A 14,693-nucleotide genomic window follows, 5' to 3' on the forward strand; every position below is an offset into this window, starting at 1 on the left:
ATAAAATGTAAAAAAAAAAAAAATAAATAAAGATAATCCATTCATCAATAGACATGTTTTTAAATCTTGTTTAATTGATAGAGAGAAATCAGTTTTTATACCTTATGATCCAGCAGCTGCACAAGGTTAAATATGTTCATGCACTCTCTTAAATATGTCGCAATTAACATGTTTTTTTTAAAAAAAAATATCTATATATATATACATACATGTATGTATATAATAGCTGATTATGACAATTTAATTAACTCTTTAGAAACACTTGAAACACATGCTAAAAGTTGTGGTTTATTAAGTATATCAGGACAAACAAACGTACAAAATACTCGTAATCTAGCAACTCGTAATGCAGAAACATTACAAGCTGTCGATTCATTTTTCCAAGAAAAGAATCGATTACTTATGAATATTAGAGCTGCTGTCAATGCGTCCACAATAAAATAATTATTATATTACAAGTTGAATTGAAAAAAAAAAAAAAAGTAATAATTAATGCTTTCGTTTGCGATCTGTAGCCATTTCCATAGATTCCCACATTGCATTTTCTTCTTCTTCTTCCTCATCATTCTTCTTTGGTAAAGGATATTCATAACTTTCATCCACTAATAGACACGTTAATCTTTGTTTCAAATAAGCTTTATCTGTTAAATGACGATAGACAGTCGATGTCTCATGTACTCTTAAGAATCTGTCTAAAGATACAGTAGCTACAAAGCGTTCTTTCTTTTCATCATCTGTCATAGTAGGATGAGGTACAGTGGTGATATCAGATACAGCACCCGTAAATCCCTTAAATTGAGCTGTCTTTTTCCCTGTTTGGATATTAAGCATAATGACATTACTCATGGTATCACTGAAGATGACATGATTATAATCAATGCCAACTGATAATCTCTTAAATGGTTGTTTTCCAATCTCGATATTCTTAATAGGTCGACGTGCTGCCTTTGTATCATACAAACGAAACTAATCATAAACGGGGTTATATACTTACTTGTGTGTTTGAATTCACGAATTAGCTCATCTTACCTGATGATAGTGAGTTACAAGAGCCACTTGAGTAGCTTCCTTATTCACAAATTGTAAATCATGGATCCAAATAGGTTGTCGAAGGTCTAAAAAGTCATTCTTAACATTCTTGGCTTGAAATACAAGACCAAGAGCAGGGTTATTTTGATTTTTCTTGTGAGAAGAAGTATTTTTGTTGGGTCCTATTGCTTCTTTTGTTTTATTTTGTAAGATACTGGTAAGGTCATAAATACATAAATCACGTTCCTTGCCACCAATAGCAAAGATATGAGTTAAAATTGGATGATGACGCATAATTTCGAGATCAGGTCCAAGATTCATAATAGTTGTTGTCTCTCTATTTGTTGCATCTAAAGGTGTATATGAAAGATCGCCAGTTGATGTACATACACAAAGATGTCTATAAACAAGGGGGAAGAAGAAAAGAAAAATATAAGATTAGGTTAAAATAAACCAGATCTACACTTACTGATCATGAACAAAAAGACCCACAAAATAACCTTGCTTTTCTTCTGTACCAACATGTTTATTTTGAAACTCTTTAAGAACTTTTCCTGATTCTGGAGATATAAATTGAATTAATCCATTTTTACGACCCACAAGTAGCTACAGAAAAGAGATAAGATAAAACTGGAAATACTCATTTTTTTTTTTTGACTTACGACTTTTTCATTGTCTAGTATAGCCCATTCTAATTTTTGAATTGCTTGTGTTTTATCTACTTTTCCAAAAACGCCCATTAATGGTTGAAGAGCTTCCGGTTTTTTGTCTTCTTTTTCATCATCATCTGTTTTGACCCTCTTAGTACGTCTTTTCTCTTCTTTAATTTTGGGAGGAAAAGCAATCCCTAAATAAAGGTGTGTTTAATTTATGAAAAAAATAAAATAAATATTTATATATAAATAAAGTTATTCAGCTTACATTTGATTAACCCGCTTTCATCACCAGTAAAATATTTCATTCTTTTCTTTTTTTTTTTTTTTTGCAATGTAGAAAAGTGTCAATTGATAGAATTAGTAGTTATAAGATTGTATTTTCATATTTAAAAAAAAAGTAAAAATAGTCACATATAATATACCGCCACCACAAACTGAATTATTTTTTTTTTTTTGGTTATTGACACCATCATAACCACTACCCACACTATTTGGGAAGTTTACACAAATATATACATATTTATACACGCCTATTCTTTTATTTTATATTGTTTAATAATGGCTAAAGGAAAACAAGCAGCTGGAAATAAAGGCAAAGGCTCAGGAGGTAGCTTAGATTAGTAGTAAAATGACCAAGAATTAATACGATTAACACACATTTAAACTTGATAAAGAAAAAAAGAGCGATGGAAAGTTGAAACCTGCTCAAAGCATCAAAGTATGTAATAATAATAATAATAATAATAAAGCGTTATTAAACTTTCCTTGTTGAATAGGTTAGACATATTCTTTGTGAAAAGCATAGCAAAGTATATATATTATATAAACTGCATAATTTTTTTTTTTTTGTTAATAATAATATATGTATGTATATAGGTTATGGAAGCTTTGGCTAAGATTAAAGAAGAAAATATGAGATTTGATAAGGTATATAAAAGTAAAAAATGAATGCAAATATAGAATAGTAGTATTCATTCTATTATTGATAGGTCGCAGAAGTTTATAGCGAGGATAAAGCTAAAGCAGGAGGTAGATTTACATGTCGAGTAAAATGAATATTACATGCATATTGACGTATATTGGATAGGCTCTCTTGGTTGGATGAACCGTGGAAGTATGGTTGGTGCATTTCAAGATGCAGGTAAAATACTATCTTATAATGAAAAAGCCCCTCCCCTCCAATCACAAGTCTATTTATATTATATTACATAGCTTTTGCTTTACAACCTAGTACTTGTGATAAGCCAATCATCACTGATCCTCCAGTAAAGACACAATTCGGATATCATATTATTATGGTGGTAAAGTAGTATGAATGATAATAGTGTATATACATGAATAATTATTAATATGGATTTAAATAATAGGAAGACCGCAAATAATGTCATAATCATAAATAAACTTGCTTTTTTTTTTTTATAAATACACATGTATAAATTGCAAGCAGGGCAAAGAAGAGCATGCATAAAAGAATTCATTCATACAAGAACAATAATAAGATATATGCATGTGTAATATACTTGCATATAATGAGAGAATTGAAAATACAAAAGATTATAATTTACCGTGAATGTACCAGTTTGCCCTTTTGCGTCAACTAGGCGGCCTTGTGTTGTTGTTGGTCACTACCCCCTTTTCTCTTAGAAGAGAGACACAGAAATATCTTTTTTGTTATAAGCATCAAAAAGAGAAATAAAAATGACAAATATAACATAGTTTGATAACAGATATAGAACTAGACTACATCCTTTTTCCTTTGTATATACAGGTTTGTACTGCAAACAGTGTATTGATCGTTATTGCCAAACAACAGTGTCAAAGATAATACATTCCTTAATAACGAACATGATCTATTTTGTGAATTATTATAAAAAGTTTGACATATTTGTTTAAACATGGTAGACTGTTGATAATTAATAGAAAAAAGAAATAAGGTACACTTAAAAAAAAAAAAAGAAAAAAAGACCTTTCAAGCATGCTATTTTATTATTATTATTCGTTAGCAATGATACATTAAAAATCATTTGAATCGACAAGCCATTTTAATAAAGGACGATTTTACCTGTTGTTTAAACTTATTATTTTGAGTCATGATCAATAATAAAGCATTTTTGCTTCTTTTATGATGTGTCTATACTAGATTAGTTCAAGGAAAAGCAACAAGTTAAAAATCATCCTTGATGATATTTTGGTGGTAGAATCTTTTTTTTTTCTCAAACTTATCTCACTCTTTTCTGTCCCAAATTTATTCCAAAAATAGTTTATAATATTTATTTGTGTACAAAAATAAAATAATAAAAAAAATATTGCATGCAATTTACAAAAAGAAAGACATTAGTTTTTTTTTTTTTTTTTTTCCTTAAAATAACCAGTTGCGTATCTTTTTAAATAATGGAATATTTTGTTGAGAATAGAATGTTTTCTTCTTTTTATTAAAGCAAAGTGAAGTAGTACGTTGATGTGATGTCTTGTTGATGATAATATTATCTTCCGCTAGTTCCATTTCTAACTGAGAATCATCCCAACGTCTTATTGTTGTTACAGCAACTTGAGGTTCAGAATATCTTTTATAATGGCTACAAGAAGAAGAAAAGGAAGTGCGAGGTGATTGATTTGCATCCTGACTTGATACCGAAGAAGAGGGTGAAGAGGGTATAAATTGATAATTCATGATAAATATGAAGGAAGAAAAGAAAGGGAAAAATAAAATAAAATAAAAAAGGGTTCTATTTTATTATTATTATTATCAACTCTACTGGTTTTCTACCTTTCATCTTACGGCTTTATTATTATTAGCTGTATCATTTGCGGCCTTTGAAATACAATTATTGTTCTTCTTTGACCTTCAAAGCTTGCAGTTATGAACAAAGATAGCTCTAACAGTGTTCAATCAGTGCAGACTATTTTTCTTCTTATGGAGGAAAAAAAAAAGGATGAAAGTGAATGTTATCAAGAGGATTGAAAATAGATGTGTTTAAACCTATCTTCTATTTATACCTACCTTAATTATTTGAGTAACCTATATTCAAAGTCTTCAAATCTGAATGGGTCTCGGTCAATAAATAGATGCATCCTAATTCTTTGATGAGGTAATGATACTATACCTTTTCATTCATTTTTTTTTTTACTGTCTCTACTAAGTGTAGGAAATTCATTATTAAATTTAACTTTTATATATATTTATATGGCAAAATTCTTCTCGATCGAGGCATAGGGCATATTCATTATAAAAACAAAGCTGATTGGTCACTGCTATTCATTCCTCAAGTCTTTAGCGAAACAAAAGTGCTTATTTGTATAAGATAAAAGGAAATGTATTGCTATACATCATACTATCATTTATTTTGTTATATGTCTTATGACAGGCATGAAAAGTTATATAACTTGGTGCTCTTAACAATAATGGAGCAATCAGCTGCAATGCAACGCAGACTCTTAAAAATAAAAAACAGAAATAAATAAAAAAAAAAAATAGAATTTAGAACCCCTTGATTTCATAATTCTAAAGTCCGAATAGGAAGTAAATGGTGCTTGAAATGAATAACTTGTCTCCATAAAATAAGGAAATTTGTATTGTATACATGAATATGATGACTAAGACCCAATAAATGAGCTACTATGTGTACACTTGGATATTATAAAAATGACTTCATAATACTTTACATTTATGTATATTACCTTCATGACAGGCTGTGTGTTATATTAGTAGTCAACATGAAATAGAAGTCGCAGATCATGATCCTTATTACTTTTTTTTTTTCATTGAAATTATAAACATTCAGATTTGTTTAGATCATGTCAGCCCAGACTGCAGATTAAATTACTAGTAGGGCTATGAAAGCACAACTTTTTGGTAAAGATTATTTAATTAATTAATGTAATATGCTTAAATTATGTATGTAATCAATCGACAACCTTGTGTCATGCTAATCATTGAACTGTGCCGTATATGCTGGCAACTATGTACTGATCTAATAGAATTATGCAAGAATTTTACATATTCTCATACATAATTTTGAAGATAATTTTTTTTTTAATTAGTCTGTTAATAACAGTCTTGGGTTTATTTAAAGCAACTATTCCAGAAAAAAAAAGGTGGTTTCTTTATAATATCAAAAGAATAATAACACTACTAATTATTCACATGATATATTGTTCTATAATACTATTCATCATCATGATATGATTGAATCTTTACTATTATTAATACTTTAACAATGACTAAATGTAAAATGAATATTACAATATACTAGTTTTATTTGAATAATTTCTTTATTATGTAATAAGCACTGATTTATTTTTACTAACTTGATTATAAAGACAACAACTACAATCATAACAATTTTCATCATAGTAACATTCTTTCTAAAGCCTTTTACCTTTCCCCCTTATCTTGGCAACATCTGTATTTTTTTTTTCCTTTTAACTATCAAAAAGGAGTTTTTTCCTTTTTTTGATCTAACCCAGACAAATGAGTTTCAAAAATTGTATTCAATGTAAAAAAAAAAAAAAAAAAATTTATTTAATATCAGATCGTGACACTAAAACACGCTTAGGTTTGAACGTGTTTTCTAATGCTCATTTTTTTTTTCTCTTCATGCGAGAAAAATAGCTTGTACTCAAGAAATACTGTTACTAGCTATTAACAAGAGTCGTATTTCAAAGGTTATTTTTTTTAATTGGTTAAAAGGAAAAAAAAATCCCACGTAAAGTAATAGTAACGTGCAATAAAAATTGCCTTTATCCTAATGTTACCTTTAAAAATAACTCTATTTGACAGAACTTTGCAAGAGCACATGAAATTTTTGTACTCACACTTCTTCCATTTTTTTTTTCATATTTCTCAAGTGTGTTTTATAACCATAAAAGGCTGAATTCTAACAAAGCTATTCTTCTTATTTCTTGTCAAATCATGAAAATAGAATGATTCAACGTTAGTAACATATCATTCTAGTTCCACTTTAATGATGTTGTTAGCTTTTTTTTTGTAAACAATAGAGAGCACCCAGGTTGCAACTGAATATAGTTTTCGAGTTGAACTTTTTTTTTTTTATTTTTTTAATTTCCAACAAAAATCAGCTATGTCACAAACAAAAAAAAGAGCATTTTAACATTAATAAATATGTTGGAAAATGGTTTACATTTGAAGAAAAGAAATAGAAAAAAAGTAAGTTCCTAATTGTAATATTATTTTGCTACCAGCTTCGAATCCTTATAGATAAATATTATATAATTCATCTGAAAGCGCGTCGCCTTTTACAAGTGAAATGTAAGCAATGAAAAAGAAGCTTGCTGTTTCATATATGTATTATTTGTAGAGAGAAAAAAAAAAAGAAATAGCAGCCTTTTTTTTTTTCTTTATCTTATTTTTTTTTAATGATAAAACAGCGAACAAAACTGAAAATAGCAGGATCTTTTTTTATATTTTCATCTTTTATACTTGAATTGTTCGTGATAATAGGTCAATTATCAAATAAACCATTTATAAATTTGATTTATTTTCTCAAAGCAAATAATCCTCGATATGATTTATCCTATAGCTTTAGCTTATGGTAAAAAAAAAGGAAAAGAAAAAGAAAAGAGAGAGAGAGAAATAGGTCATTAAGCTCACTATTTTATTATGCACAAGGTCATACTGTCAAGGCCATTTTGATGCCCCCATTCAAAATTGTAGTGCTCCAATTGCAGCTTATAACTGGGCAAGAACACCAGGTTTTAATCAAATGTTACCCACTTATGCATCTAGTAAGCATGTCAATCAACTATTTTTAGCATTCTTTATTCTTTGTGCTATTAGTTTTATTTCAAGTTTCTTACTTTGGTTAACAACATTATTGCATTGTTGTAAAAGTTATTATTATTATTCTATTATCGTCTTTCTGACTATCATGAGTGTACTGAACGTTATCATCATGCTCATCGTCTTGATTTTATCCCTCATCATCGTCATTTCGAGTGCAAAAGCAATGACAAGAGCAAGTATCTATTGGAATGGTTATGCAGGAAATGCTATTTGGCTTACAATTGCTTCTGTCTTTACTTGGTTATTTGCAGCTACATGTTATGTAATCATTCTTCGAATCTATTCTAATAAATCATCAAAATCTTCTCCTCGTATACATCCCATATCATCAAGACCTCAAAAGGAAAGAAAAGAAGGATATCAACACTATGATTATGACCCATTTGATTTGACACACTATCATCAGCCTTATCGATTACATCGACAGCAGCAATTCTCACTTAATCATCATCACTACCACCACCCACAGCCTACACTACCACAACTTTACTCTACACATGAAGGCTTACCAACTCAACACTATACAACTCCTATGTTTACTAACAAACCTAATACTATTATTAATAACCACTCAAATGAAAAGCATTATTATTAAATACAACACAATACGATACAATACATGCATGTGTGTGTATGTGTATGTGTATGTGTGTGTATGTATGTATGTGTGTGTATGTATGTATGTATGTATGTATATACATATACATATACATATACATATACATATACATATACATATACATATACATATACATATACATATACATATACATATACATATACATATACATATACATATACATATACATATACATATACATATACATATACATATACATATACATATACATATACATATACATATACATATACATATACATATACATATACATATACATATACATATACATATACATATACATATACATATACATATACATATACATATACATATACATATACATATACACATATACATATACACACATATATATATAAATATATATATTAAAGAAAAGGAGACATTCAATTAACATCATTAGAAGATCTTAGGAGCACAATAATAAATAAAGGAGAGAAAAGAAAAGACAAAATTTATTTATATTTACATTTATATTTGTATTTACATTTACATTTACATTTACATTTACAGTTACAGTTACAGTTACAGTTACAGTTACAGTTACAGTTCTTTAGGAGAAATTAAGCCTGATTGTTGTAATAGCAATAATTGCCTTTTCTTCTTTGCAGTAGTCGTAGTCCTTTGATGAATTGAATAGACTTGATTCTTGTTCTTCTTCTTTACCATCAAATGTTTATTATTACAGAAAAGTAATGATGATGTTGTTGTTGTTTTACCCTTTTCTGTAATAGATGGATGATAAGGAGGCGTTAATGGTAAATCAACATGATTGTGATTGGCCGAGGATATAAGCGTATTCGTTGCATGTTGATATAGAATGTTATGTTTAGAATGATTAACAATAGGATCAATAGACATCACACTAGTTGCATGTGATAATAATTGATTTGCATAGAGTTGAAGAGTTTCCAGGTTGATATGTAATTGAAAATCAATTAAAAAGAGCAATTCTAATTCTAATTGATTTAACTCATAAAGAGACAGTCCCCCTACTTTAGCATATCTACTATTTGTATAGTAAATATCCGAAGTACATTTAGAAGCAACAGTAATACTAGCATAGAAATTTGATAAGTCTTATTATTATTATTATTATCATTCAATTTAGTAACTACCTTGTAACAAGTAATCGATGTATATTATATGAGTTAATCGTAATCCCATTGGATATACGGTCAAAATAAATAAGTGTAGATAATAACACTTCATTTGTGAAAGGTGTAAATTTGTAGATTCGATCAAGATAGGATAAAATTGAAATAGTGGGTATCGTTCTTGAATGAAAATAGGTGATTTGGGTATCTTTTATATCTTGATTAGCTTCTATCATCGACTCAACTAAACTAGCAACTATTCTTATTAATGCTTGAATAGGAAACTGTGCAATATTCATCACCATCTCTTGTTGTCGTCGTTCGTCTTCTTCTTCTTCTTCTTTATTATTAAAGGACATAACATGAATAATAGAAAAGAAGAAGAAATAATGCTGCTGCAATTAAATTCATTAAATAGAAAAAATGGAATAACATGAACAGGGTAATATTTTCGAATATTTCTTCTTCCTCGTGTATAACTTTAGACAGATTGATTGGGCTAATTTATGGTCCAATTATATGCATATAAGCATATAAATATATCTTTATGTCGGGGAATTTATTTTTTATTTTTTTTTTTTTGTTTTTTTTTTAAACGGGTTCTATGAACGCGTATCATTAGAAACGCGCCTTTTTTTTTTTTTGTGAACAAAACAATATTAAAAAAAAAATTTTTTTTCCCCCATTCTTGAACAGTATAAACAATGTCTTCAAGAGAATCAACACCTTTGAGTAGCTCAGGTGTAGATGAACTTCATGAAGACACTGTCACTGATAAAGATCTTCGAGCTCTACTAAGAAGAGAGATCGATCTACAACTTCAAATCGATGCTATTCAAGCTGAAATTCAACAATTAGAAGAGCGTTTGGGTACTAAAGTTGAAGAGGAAGTAGAAGAGCAAGGTAATCAAACCAAAATATATATATATTTTTTTTAGATATATAAAATGAGACTCATTTATTTTAAAAAAAAAATATAGATTTGGAAGAATTTGAAGCACCTGAATGGTGTATACCTATTAAAGCTAATGTCATGACATTTGATTGGGATGTAAAGTAAATGACGTTTGAATAATATTATTTATTAATCTTATTATTCTATTATAGTCTTTAGCAAAAGAAGTACAATTTGATGTCATTGTAACTGATCCACCATGGCAACTTGCAACTCATGCACCTACTCGAGGTGTAAAGTTTATTTTTTTTTATAGTTCTTGTTTGATAAAATAAATATTTATGTATACATACATACTAAATGATTCTGATACATAGGTTGCTATTGCATATCAACAATTACCTGATATTTGTATTGAAGATATTCCTATACCCAAACTCCAAAAGAATGGCTTCCTCTTCATCTGGGTCATTAACAACAAATATGCAAAGGCTTTTGAATTAATGGAGAAATGGGGATACACCTATGTGGACGATATTACTTGGGTTAAACAAACAGTGAATCGTCGTATGGCAAAGGGACATGGATATTATCTTCAACATGCAAAAGAAACATGTCTTGTAGGTAAAAAAGGTGATGACCCACCTAATTGTCGTCACTCTGTTGGATCCGATGTCATCTTTTCAGAAAGACGAGGACAAAGTCAGAAACCAGAAGAATTATATGAATTAATCGAAGAATTAGTACCTAATGGAAAATATTTGGAAATCTTTGGTAGAAAGAACAATTTACGAGATTATTGGGTTACAATTGGCAATGAATTATAAAATAAAAGGAAAAAAAATGGGAGTTTATTATTATTAAGAGTAAAATATACGATGACAATTGATTCTTGTAGCAGTTATTTGTGACATGAGTAAATTATGTCTTTCGTTACATTTGTCAATATATTGCATGACATCTGTTAATGTTCTTGGGGATGATTGTAAAGAGTCTAGATCACCACTTATTAATTGCTTTAAAGTGACATAAATAGTTGTAACAGGCTTTTGAATGACAACAGCTTCATCATCAAGTTGTATCAAGTTTACCTCTTCTTCTTTATTGAATTGATCCATAATAATAATAATGATGATGATGATGATGATGATGATCAAAAAAAAAAAAAATAAGCAAGTAAACAAAATGAAAATGGATTATAAATATCAATTTACAACAATTGTTGTCAAAAACAAAAAATGATTGACTACAAGCAGCATAACATTCTCTAGGAGGATAAAGATAACTACGATAATAAGTGATTACCTGGTATTTTCTTTATTTTATTTTAGTCTTACAATAATTAGATTTAAAAGGAAGATAAAGAAGAAAATGAGCGATTTAGATTGCTTGTTGAATAATAATAGTGATGATGATAGGTAGGCGGTGGTAAAGAGATCACAGAAGAAGAAGAAGATAATGATATTAAAGAGCTGTATTTCATGATAACCTCATCATGATTTAAAGTAGATGTCATACTGCAAAGTGAATTCTTCTGACGTTGACGAGTGGTAAATGATAGAAAGCTGGAAGTCTTTTCTTTTAATCGAGACATATGTTCTGGACTGTCAATGATGATAAAGTTCCAAAGCTGATTATCTCGTTGTAATCCAAACAAATGACGTTTTTTATAAACGATAAGGAACGTTAAAAGAAGAGTGACAGAAAGCAAACTAATTAAGATGATAAAGGTGGATGTCTTTGTCGTTGTACCAAGTTGAATAACAGCCATGATTAGGATAAAGAAGTAAATATATAAGCAGCCTATATATAATAAAGAAAGCATACTTAAAAAGGAGAAGATGTACATATAAAATAGACAACAGTAAATTAATATCTCTTTATTTATACATATTAAATAAAGTAGATCAAAGAAGCACTTGATGACATTCATAAGCTCCTTTGTATATCTACAATATTAATTGAATCACATATATCCCTTGGATAAATAACATTATTTGACAGATGATATGTGCTAACATTCAGGGGGAGAAGAAGAAAGTAATCACCTTGTAAATAAATAAATAATTGCTTATGTAATAAACGGAAAGACTGCAAAAAAACTTATCATAAAAGTGCAGCAATACATGATTATTCTGATGGCTAATAAATGTATCTCATTTATTAAAATTTATTATCAACCAATTAAACAAAATAAAAATTAAGGAAAAATAATCACATTACATTTTCAGGCCCCACTTTTTTTTTTATTATTTATTTATTTAATAGCCTTTTTTTTTCTTTTTATTTATTTATTTATTTATTTATTTATTTCCCCTTTCTTTATCAAAAAGTATTATGGAAAAGTTTAAGGAGGTAAGGAAAAAAAAAAAAAAGAAGAGAGAGAGATATTTTATGGAATTCTAAAAATTAATTATAATAATGAATATAGAAACTCGCTACTCTTCGTGCCGAAGTTGATACTGCCACTAGACGTGCTGAAGAAATGGAACAAAAGGCAAAGCAACTCGAAGCTGAGCATGAACAAAAAGATAGCAAGTTGAATAACCTTCAAAATCGTGCTAAAGATTTAGAGGATTCGCTTGAAACTGCTGAAGCCAATTTGAAACAAGCTACTTCTGAGTAAGTTACGAAAAAAAAAATGTATATGGGGAAGAAGAAAATAACACTATTTTGGTATTATATAGCTATCGTGAAGCAGATTTACGTGCTGAACAATTAAGTAAGAAGGCTATCAAATTAGAACAAGAAATTGCTGTCTGGAATAAGAAAAATGCTGAATTGGAAGCCAAATATCAAGCTGCTAAGGCTGAAATGGATGAATTAGAGGGTCAAATGGAAGGCGTGTAAATAAATAAACCCATTTACATGAACTTGTTTATTTTATTTTAAAACGGTCAATTTTACATATAAACAAGTAGCACAGAAAAAAAAACTATTATTTATTTATTTATTTTTATACATTTATCAAATAAGGAGTTTTGTAACAGAAAAAAAAAATAAAAAAAATAAAAAAAAAAATTATGGTTCAACGGGAATATCAAGGTCAGGACCATTATTTACAGGAACAACTTGAGTAGGATTAATATGTCTATGTGACATATAATAATGTTTCTTGATGTGATCCATATGAACAGTTTCTTTGACTATAATAAAAATAAAAAAGTGAGTATGTAATAAAACCAGATAAAAAGAAAGAAAACGAAGTCTTCGCTTACCTCCTGGCTTTTGATAGATTCGACGTGTCCATTTCAAAATATTGGGATAATTATGTTCAATTGAGCCCAAATTACACTTGAAGTGTCCAAAATAAACAGGATCAAATCTATTAAACAAATAAATAAATAGACACGAGGTAAAATAAAAATAAAAATAAATACCTGACAATAGTTGTAAATAAACGAATATCTGCTTCAGTAAATGTATCCTGAACTAAATATTTCTTTCCCTCGAGCATTTTCTCAACACGATCCAAAGATTTAAATAAAGGATATACATGATTTTCATCTATGAGAAACAAGTTAAATGATTACATAACATCGCCCTCCCCCTTTCTTTCTTTCTTACAAGCATCTTGAGTAGTAGCAAACCCAGACTTATAAACACCATTATTAATGGTATCGTAAATCCATTCATTATTTTCATCAATTTCTTTTTGAAGATGTTCGGGATAATAATTCAATTCTGCCTTTTCTTTACTTAAAAAGCGATTAAAGGCAGTATTAAAGATACGAATAATTTCCGAACTTTCGTTATTAACGATTGTTTTAAGCTTTTTATCCCACAAGACGGGGACAGTGAATCGACCTTGATAGTTGGGATTAACCATCAAATAGAGATCTCGAAGATAAGAAGCATTGTTGATCGTATCTGGGATAGCACCAGGACATTCTTCAGCTGTTGAAAACTTCCATCCTTGATCTAACATTAAGAAATCAACGACAGAGAGACCAATGAAGCTGTCTAGACCTTTCAAGTTACGAACAATAGCTGTACGATGAGCCTATATCATAAGTTTAATTAAAATTTAAAATTAAACAAAAGATGTAGGGTCCATATTTTATTTTACCCAAGGACAAGCCCATGAAATGTAAAGATGATAACGATCACTAATTCATCAATATATATATATATATATATATATATATAAATACACGACCCTTATGTATAATATATAATATCACTTACCGTTCAGCAGCAAACTTTGCATTTGGATTATCTTCAATTATATCACGGAAAATAGATTGCTGACGTCTAAATTCACCATCTTTAGAAGCCCACTTGAGAATAGCAGGTTGTTCATTAGAAGACTTGTCAGTAGTAGTAGTAGCAATAGACATAGTTTGTTTAAATATAAAAGTCTTTGTTGTTGATAATGTATTAAAAAATGAAGATGAAGTTTTCGATATAAAAATCCTTTTGATAACAAAAAGAGCATAAAGATGATGATAAATAAATAAAAAGAATTAAACTTATTTATGCTGCTGCTTTAAAAAAAAAAAAAAATGGGGACTGCTATTATGAACTATTTATTGATTTTTTTTGTCATTGCTGACATCATCAGCCGTAATAA

The 14,693-nt window shown here is 28.8% G+C and overlaps 9 protein-coding genes across 9 annotated transcripts; 4 read left to right on the plus strand and 5 right to left on the minus strand.

The window, feature by feature from the left end:
- Nucleotides 1-489: 489 nt before the first annotated feature.
- BX663DRAFT_552074 (uncharacterized protein) lies at nt 490-1,990 on the minus strand (the record flags this gene model as incomplete). Its single annotated transcript, XM_051531332.1, has 5 exons — nt 490-966; nt 1,030-1,429; nt 1,499-1,635; nt 1,692-1,876; nt 1,951-1,990. The coding sequence occupies 5 exons, from the start codon at nt 1,988-1,990 to the stop codon at nt 490-492; spliced, it is 1,239 nt and encodes a 412-aa protein (XP_051382652.1).
- Nucleotides 1,991-2,073: 83 nt separating this feature from the next.
- BX663DRAFT_510065 (uncharacterized protein) lies at nt 2,074-3,165 on the plus strand. Its single transcript, XM_051527704.1, has 8 exons — nt 2,074-2,292; nt 2,360-2,403; nt 2,462-2,494; nt 2,562-2,612; nt 2,675-2,714; nt 2,773-2,826; nt 2,898-2,986; nt 3,053-3,165. The coding sequence occupies exons 1-8, from the start codon at nt 2,244-2,246 to the stop codon at nt 3,065-3,067; spliced, it is 375 nt and encodes a 124-aa protein (XP_051382653.1). The 5' UTR covers nt 2,074-2,243; the 3' UTR covers nt 3,068-3,165.
- A 797-nt stretch (nt 3,166-3,962) lies between these two features.
- On the minus strand, nt 3,963-4,681 carry BX663DRAFT_510072 (uncharacterized protein). Its single transcript, XM_051527705.1, has 2 exons — nt 4,465-4,681; nt 3,963-4,411 (listed from the first exon to the last, which is right to left on the minus strand). The coding sequence occupies exons 1-2, from the start codon at nt 4,488-4,490 to the stop codon at nt 4,045-4,047; spliced, it is 393 nt and encodes a 130-aa protein (XP_051382654.1). The 5' UTR covers nt 4,491-4,681; the 3' UTR covers nt 3,963-4,044.
- Nucleotides 4,682-7,209: 2,528 nt separating this feature from the next.
- BX663DRAFT_552077 (uncharacterized protein) lies at nt 7,210-8,083 on the plus strand (the record flags this gene model as incomplete). Its single annotated transcript, XM_051531333.1, has 2 exons — nt 7,210-7,237; nt 7,329-8,083. 2 exons carry the CDS (start codon nt 7,210-7,212, stop codon nt 8,081-8,083), a joined length of 783 nt encoding a protein of 260 aa, XP_051382655.1.
- Nucleotides 8,084-8,635: 552 nt separating this feature from the next.
- Nucleotides 8,636-9,627, minus strand: BX663DRAFT_510075 (cyclin-domain-containing protein). The gene is made up of 2 exons (XM_051527706.1): nt 9,247-9,627; nt 8,636-9,185 (listed from the first exon to the last, which is right to left on the minus strand). The coding sequence occupies exons 1-2, from the start codon at nt 9,582-9,584 to the stop codon at nt 8,672-8,674; spliced, it is 852 nt and encodes a 283-aa protein (XP_051382656.1). The 5' UTR covers nt 9,585-9,627; the 3' UTR covers nt 8,636-8,671.
- Nucleotides 9,628-9,824: 197 nt separating this feature from the next.
- BX663DRAFT_510078 (MT-A70-domain-containing protein) lies at nt 9,825-11,264 on the plus strand. The gene is made up of 4 exons (XM_051527707.1): nt 9,825-10,128; nt 10,206-10,276; nt 10,333-10,413; nt 10,498-11,264. Exons 1-4 carry the CDS (start codon nt 9,930-9,932, stop codon nt 10,945-10,947), a joined length of 801 nt encoding a protein of 266 aa, XP_051382657.1. The 5' UTR covers nt 9,825-9,929; the 3' UTR covers nt 10,948-11,264.
- On the minus strand, nt 10,983-12,145 carry BX663DRAFT_66048 (uncharacterized protein). The gene is made up of 3 exons (XM_051532275.1): nt 12,011-12,145; nt 11,335-11,923; nt 10,983-11,216 (listed from the first exon to the last, which is right to left on the minus strand). The coding sequence occupies exons 1-2, from the start codon at nt 12,051-12,053 to the stop codon at nt 11,469-11,471; spliced, it is 498 nt and encodes a 165-aa protein (XP_051382658.1). The 5' UTR covers nt 12,054-12,145; the 3' UTR covers nt 10,983-11,216; nt 11,335-11,468.
- A 265-nt stretch (nt 12,146-12,410) lies between these two features.
- BX663DRAFT_510080 (uncharacterized protein) lies at nt 12,411-13,170 on the plus strand. Its single transcript, XM_051527708.1, has 3 exons — nt 12,411-12,475; nt 12,552-12,742; nt 12,808-13,170. Exons 1-3 carry the CDS (start codon nt 12,458-12,460, stop codon nt 12,968-12,970), a joined length of 372 nt encoding a protein of 123 aa, XP_051382659.1. The 5' UTR covers nt 12,411-12,457; the 3' UTR covers nt 12,971-13,170.
- On the minus strand, nt 13,126-14,681 carry BX663DRAFT_510085 (glutathione S-transferase; the record flags this gene model as incomplete). Its single annotated transcript, XM_051527709.1, has 7 exons — nt 13,126-13,266; nt 13,339-13,445; nt 13,501-13,627; nt 13,688-14,123; nt 14,190-14,229; nt 14,309-14,536; nt 14,677-14,681. The coding sequence occupies 7 exons, from the start codon at nt 14,679-14,681 to the stop codon at nt 13,142-13,144; spliced, it is 1,068 nt and encodes a 355-aa protein (XP_051382660.1). The 3' UTR covers nt 13,126-13,141.
- Between the last annotated feature and the right edge of the window lie 12 nt (nt 14,682-14,693).

Source organism: Cokeromyces recurvatus (genome assembly GCF_025118155.1).
Source record: "Cokeromyces recurvatus strain NRRL 2243 chromosome Unknown BX663scaffold_13, whole genome shotgun sequence".
Classification (NCBI taxonomy): Eukaryota; Fungi; Mucoromycota; class Mucoromycetes; order Mucorales; family Mucoraceae; genus Cokeromyces; species Cokeromyces recurvatus.

Excerpts from the sequence above, each read along its gene's own strand:
- BX663DRAFT_510078 (XM_051527707.1), top strand. The coding sequence starts at position 9,930 with ATGTCTTCAAGAGAATCAACACCTTTGAGTAGCTCAGGTGTAGATGAA. Across the intron at positions 10,129-10,205 it reads AGAGGAAGTAGAAGAGCAAG|ATTTGGAAGAATTTGAAGCA; the intron begins GTAATCAAACCA and ends AAAAAAATATAG. Across the intron at positions 10,277-10,332 it reads TCATGACATTTGATTGGGAT|TCTTTAGCAAAAGAAGTACA; the intron begins GTAAAGTAAATG and ends ATTCTATTATAG.
- BX663DRAFT_510065 (XM_051527704.1), top strand. The coding sequence starts at position 2,244 with ATGGCTAAAGGAAAACAAGCAGCTGGAAATAAAGGCAAAGGCTCAGGA. Across the intron at positions 2,293-2,359 it reads TAAAGGCAAAGGCTCAGGAG|AAAAAAAGAGCGATGGAAAG; the intron begins GTAGCTTAGATT and ends AACTTGATAAAG. Across the intron at positions 2,613-2,674 it reads AAAATATGAGATTTGATAAG|GTCGCAGAAGTTTATAGCGA; the intron begins GTATATAAAAGT and ends TATTATTGATAG.
- BX663DRAFT_510072 (XM_051527705.1), bottom strand. The coding sequence starts at position 4,490 with ATGATACAGCTAATAATAATAAAGCC. Across the intron at positions 4,412-4,464 it reads CAGCTAATAATAATAAAGCC|AACCCTTTTTTATTTTATTT; the intron begins GTAAGATGAAAG and ends ATAATAAAATAG.
- BX663DRAFT_510075 (XM_051527706.1), bottom strand. The coding sequence starts at position 9,584 with ATGTCCTTTAATAATAAAGAAGAAGAAGAAGAAGACGAACGACGACAA. Across the intron at positions 9,186-9,246 it reads CATCGATTACTTGTTACAAG|TATTACTGTTGCTTCTAAAT; the intron begins GTAGTTACTAAA and ends TTTCTATGCTAG.
- BX663DRAFT_66048 (XM_051532275.1), bottom strand. The coding sequence starts at position 12,053 with ATGAATGTCATCAAGTGCTTCTTTGATCTACTTTATTTAATAT. Across the intron at positions 11,924-12,010 it reads TGATCTACTTTATTTAATAT|GCTGCTTATATATTTACTTC; the intron begins GTATAAATAAAG and ends TATTATATATAG.
- BX663DRAFT_510080 (XM_051527708.1), top strand. Across the intron at positions 12,743-12,807 it reads TTGAAACAAGCTACTTCTGA|CTATCGTGAAGCAGATTTAC; the intron begins GTAAGTTACGAA and ends GGTATTATATAG.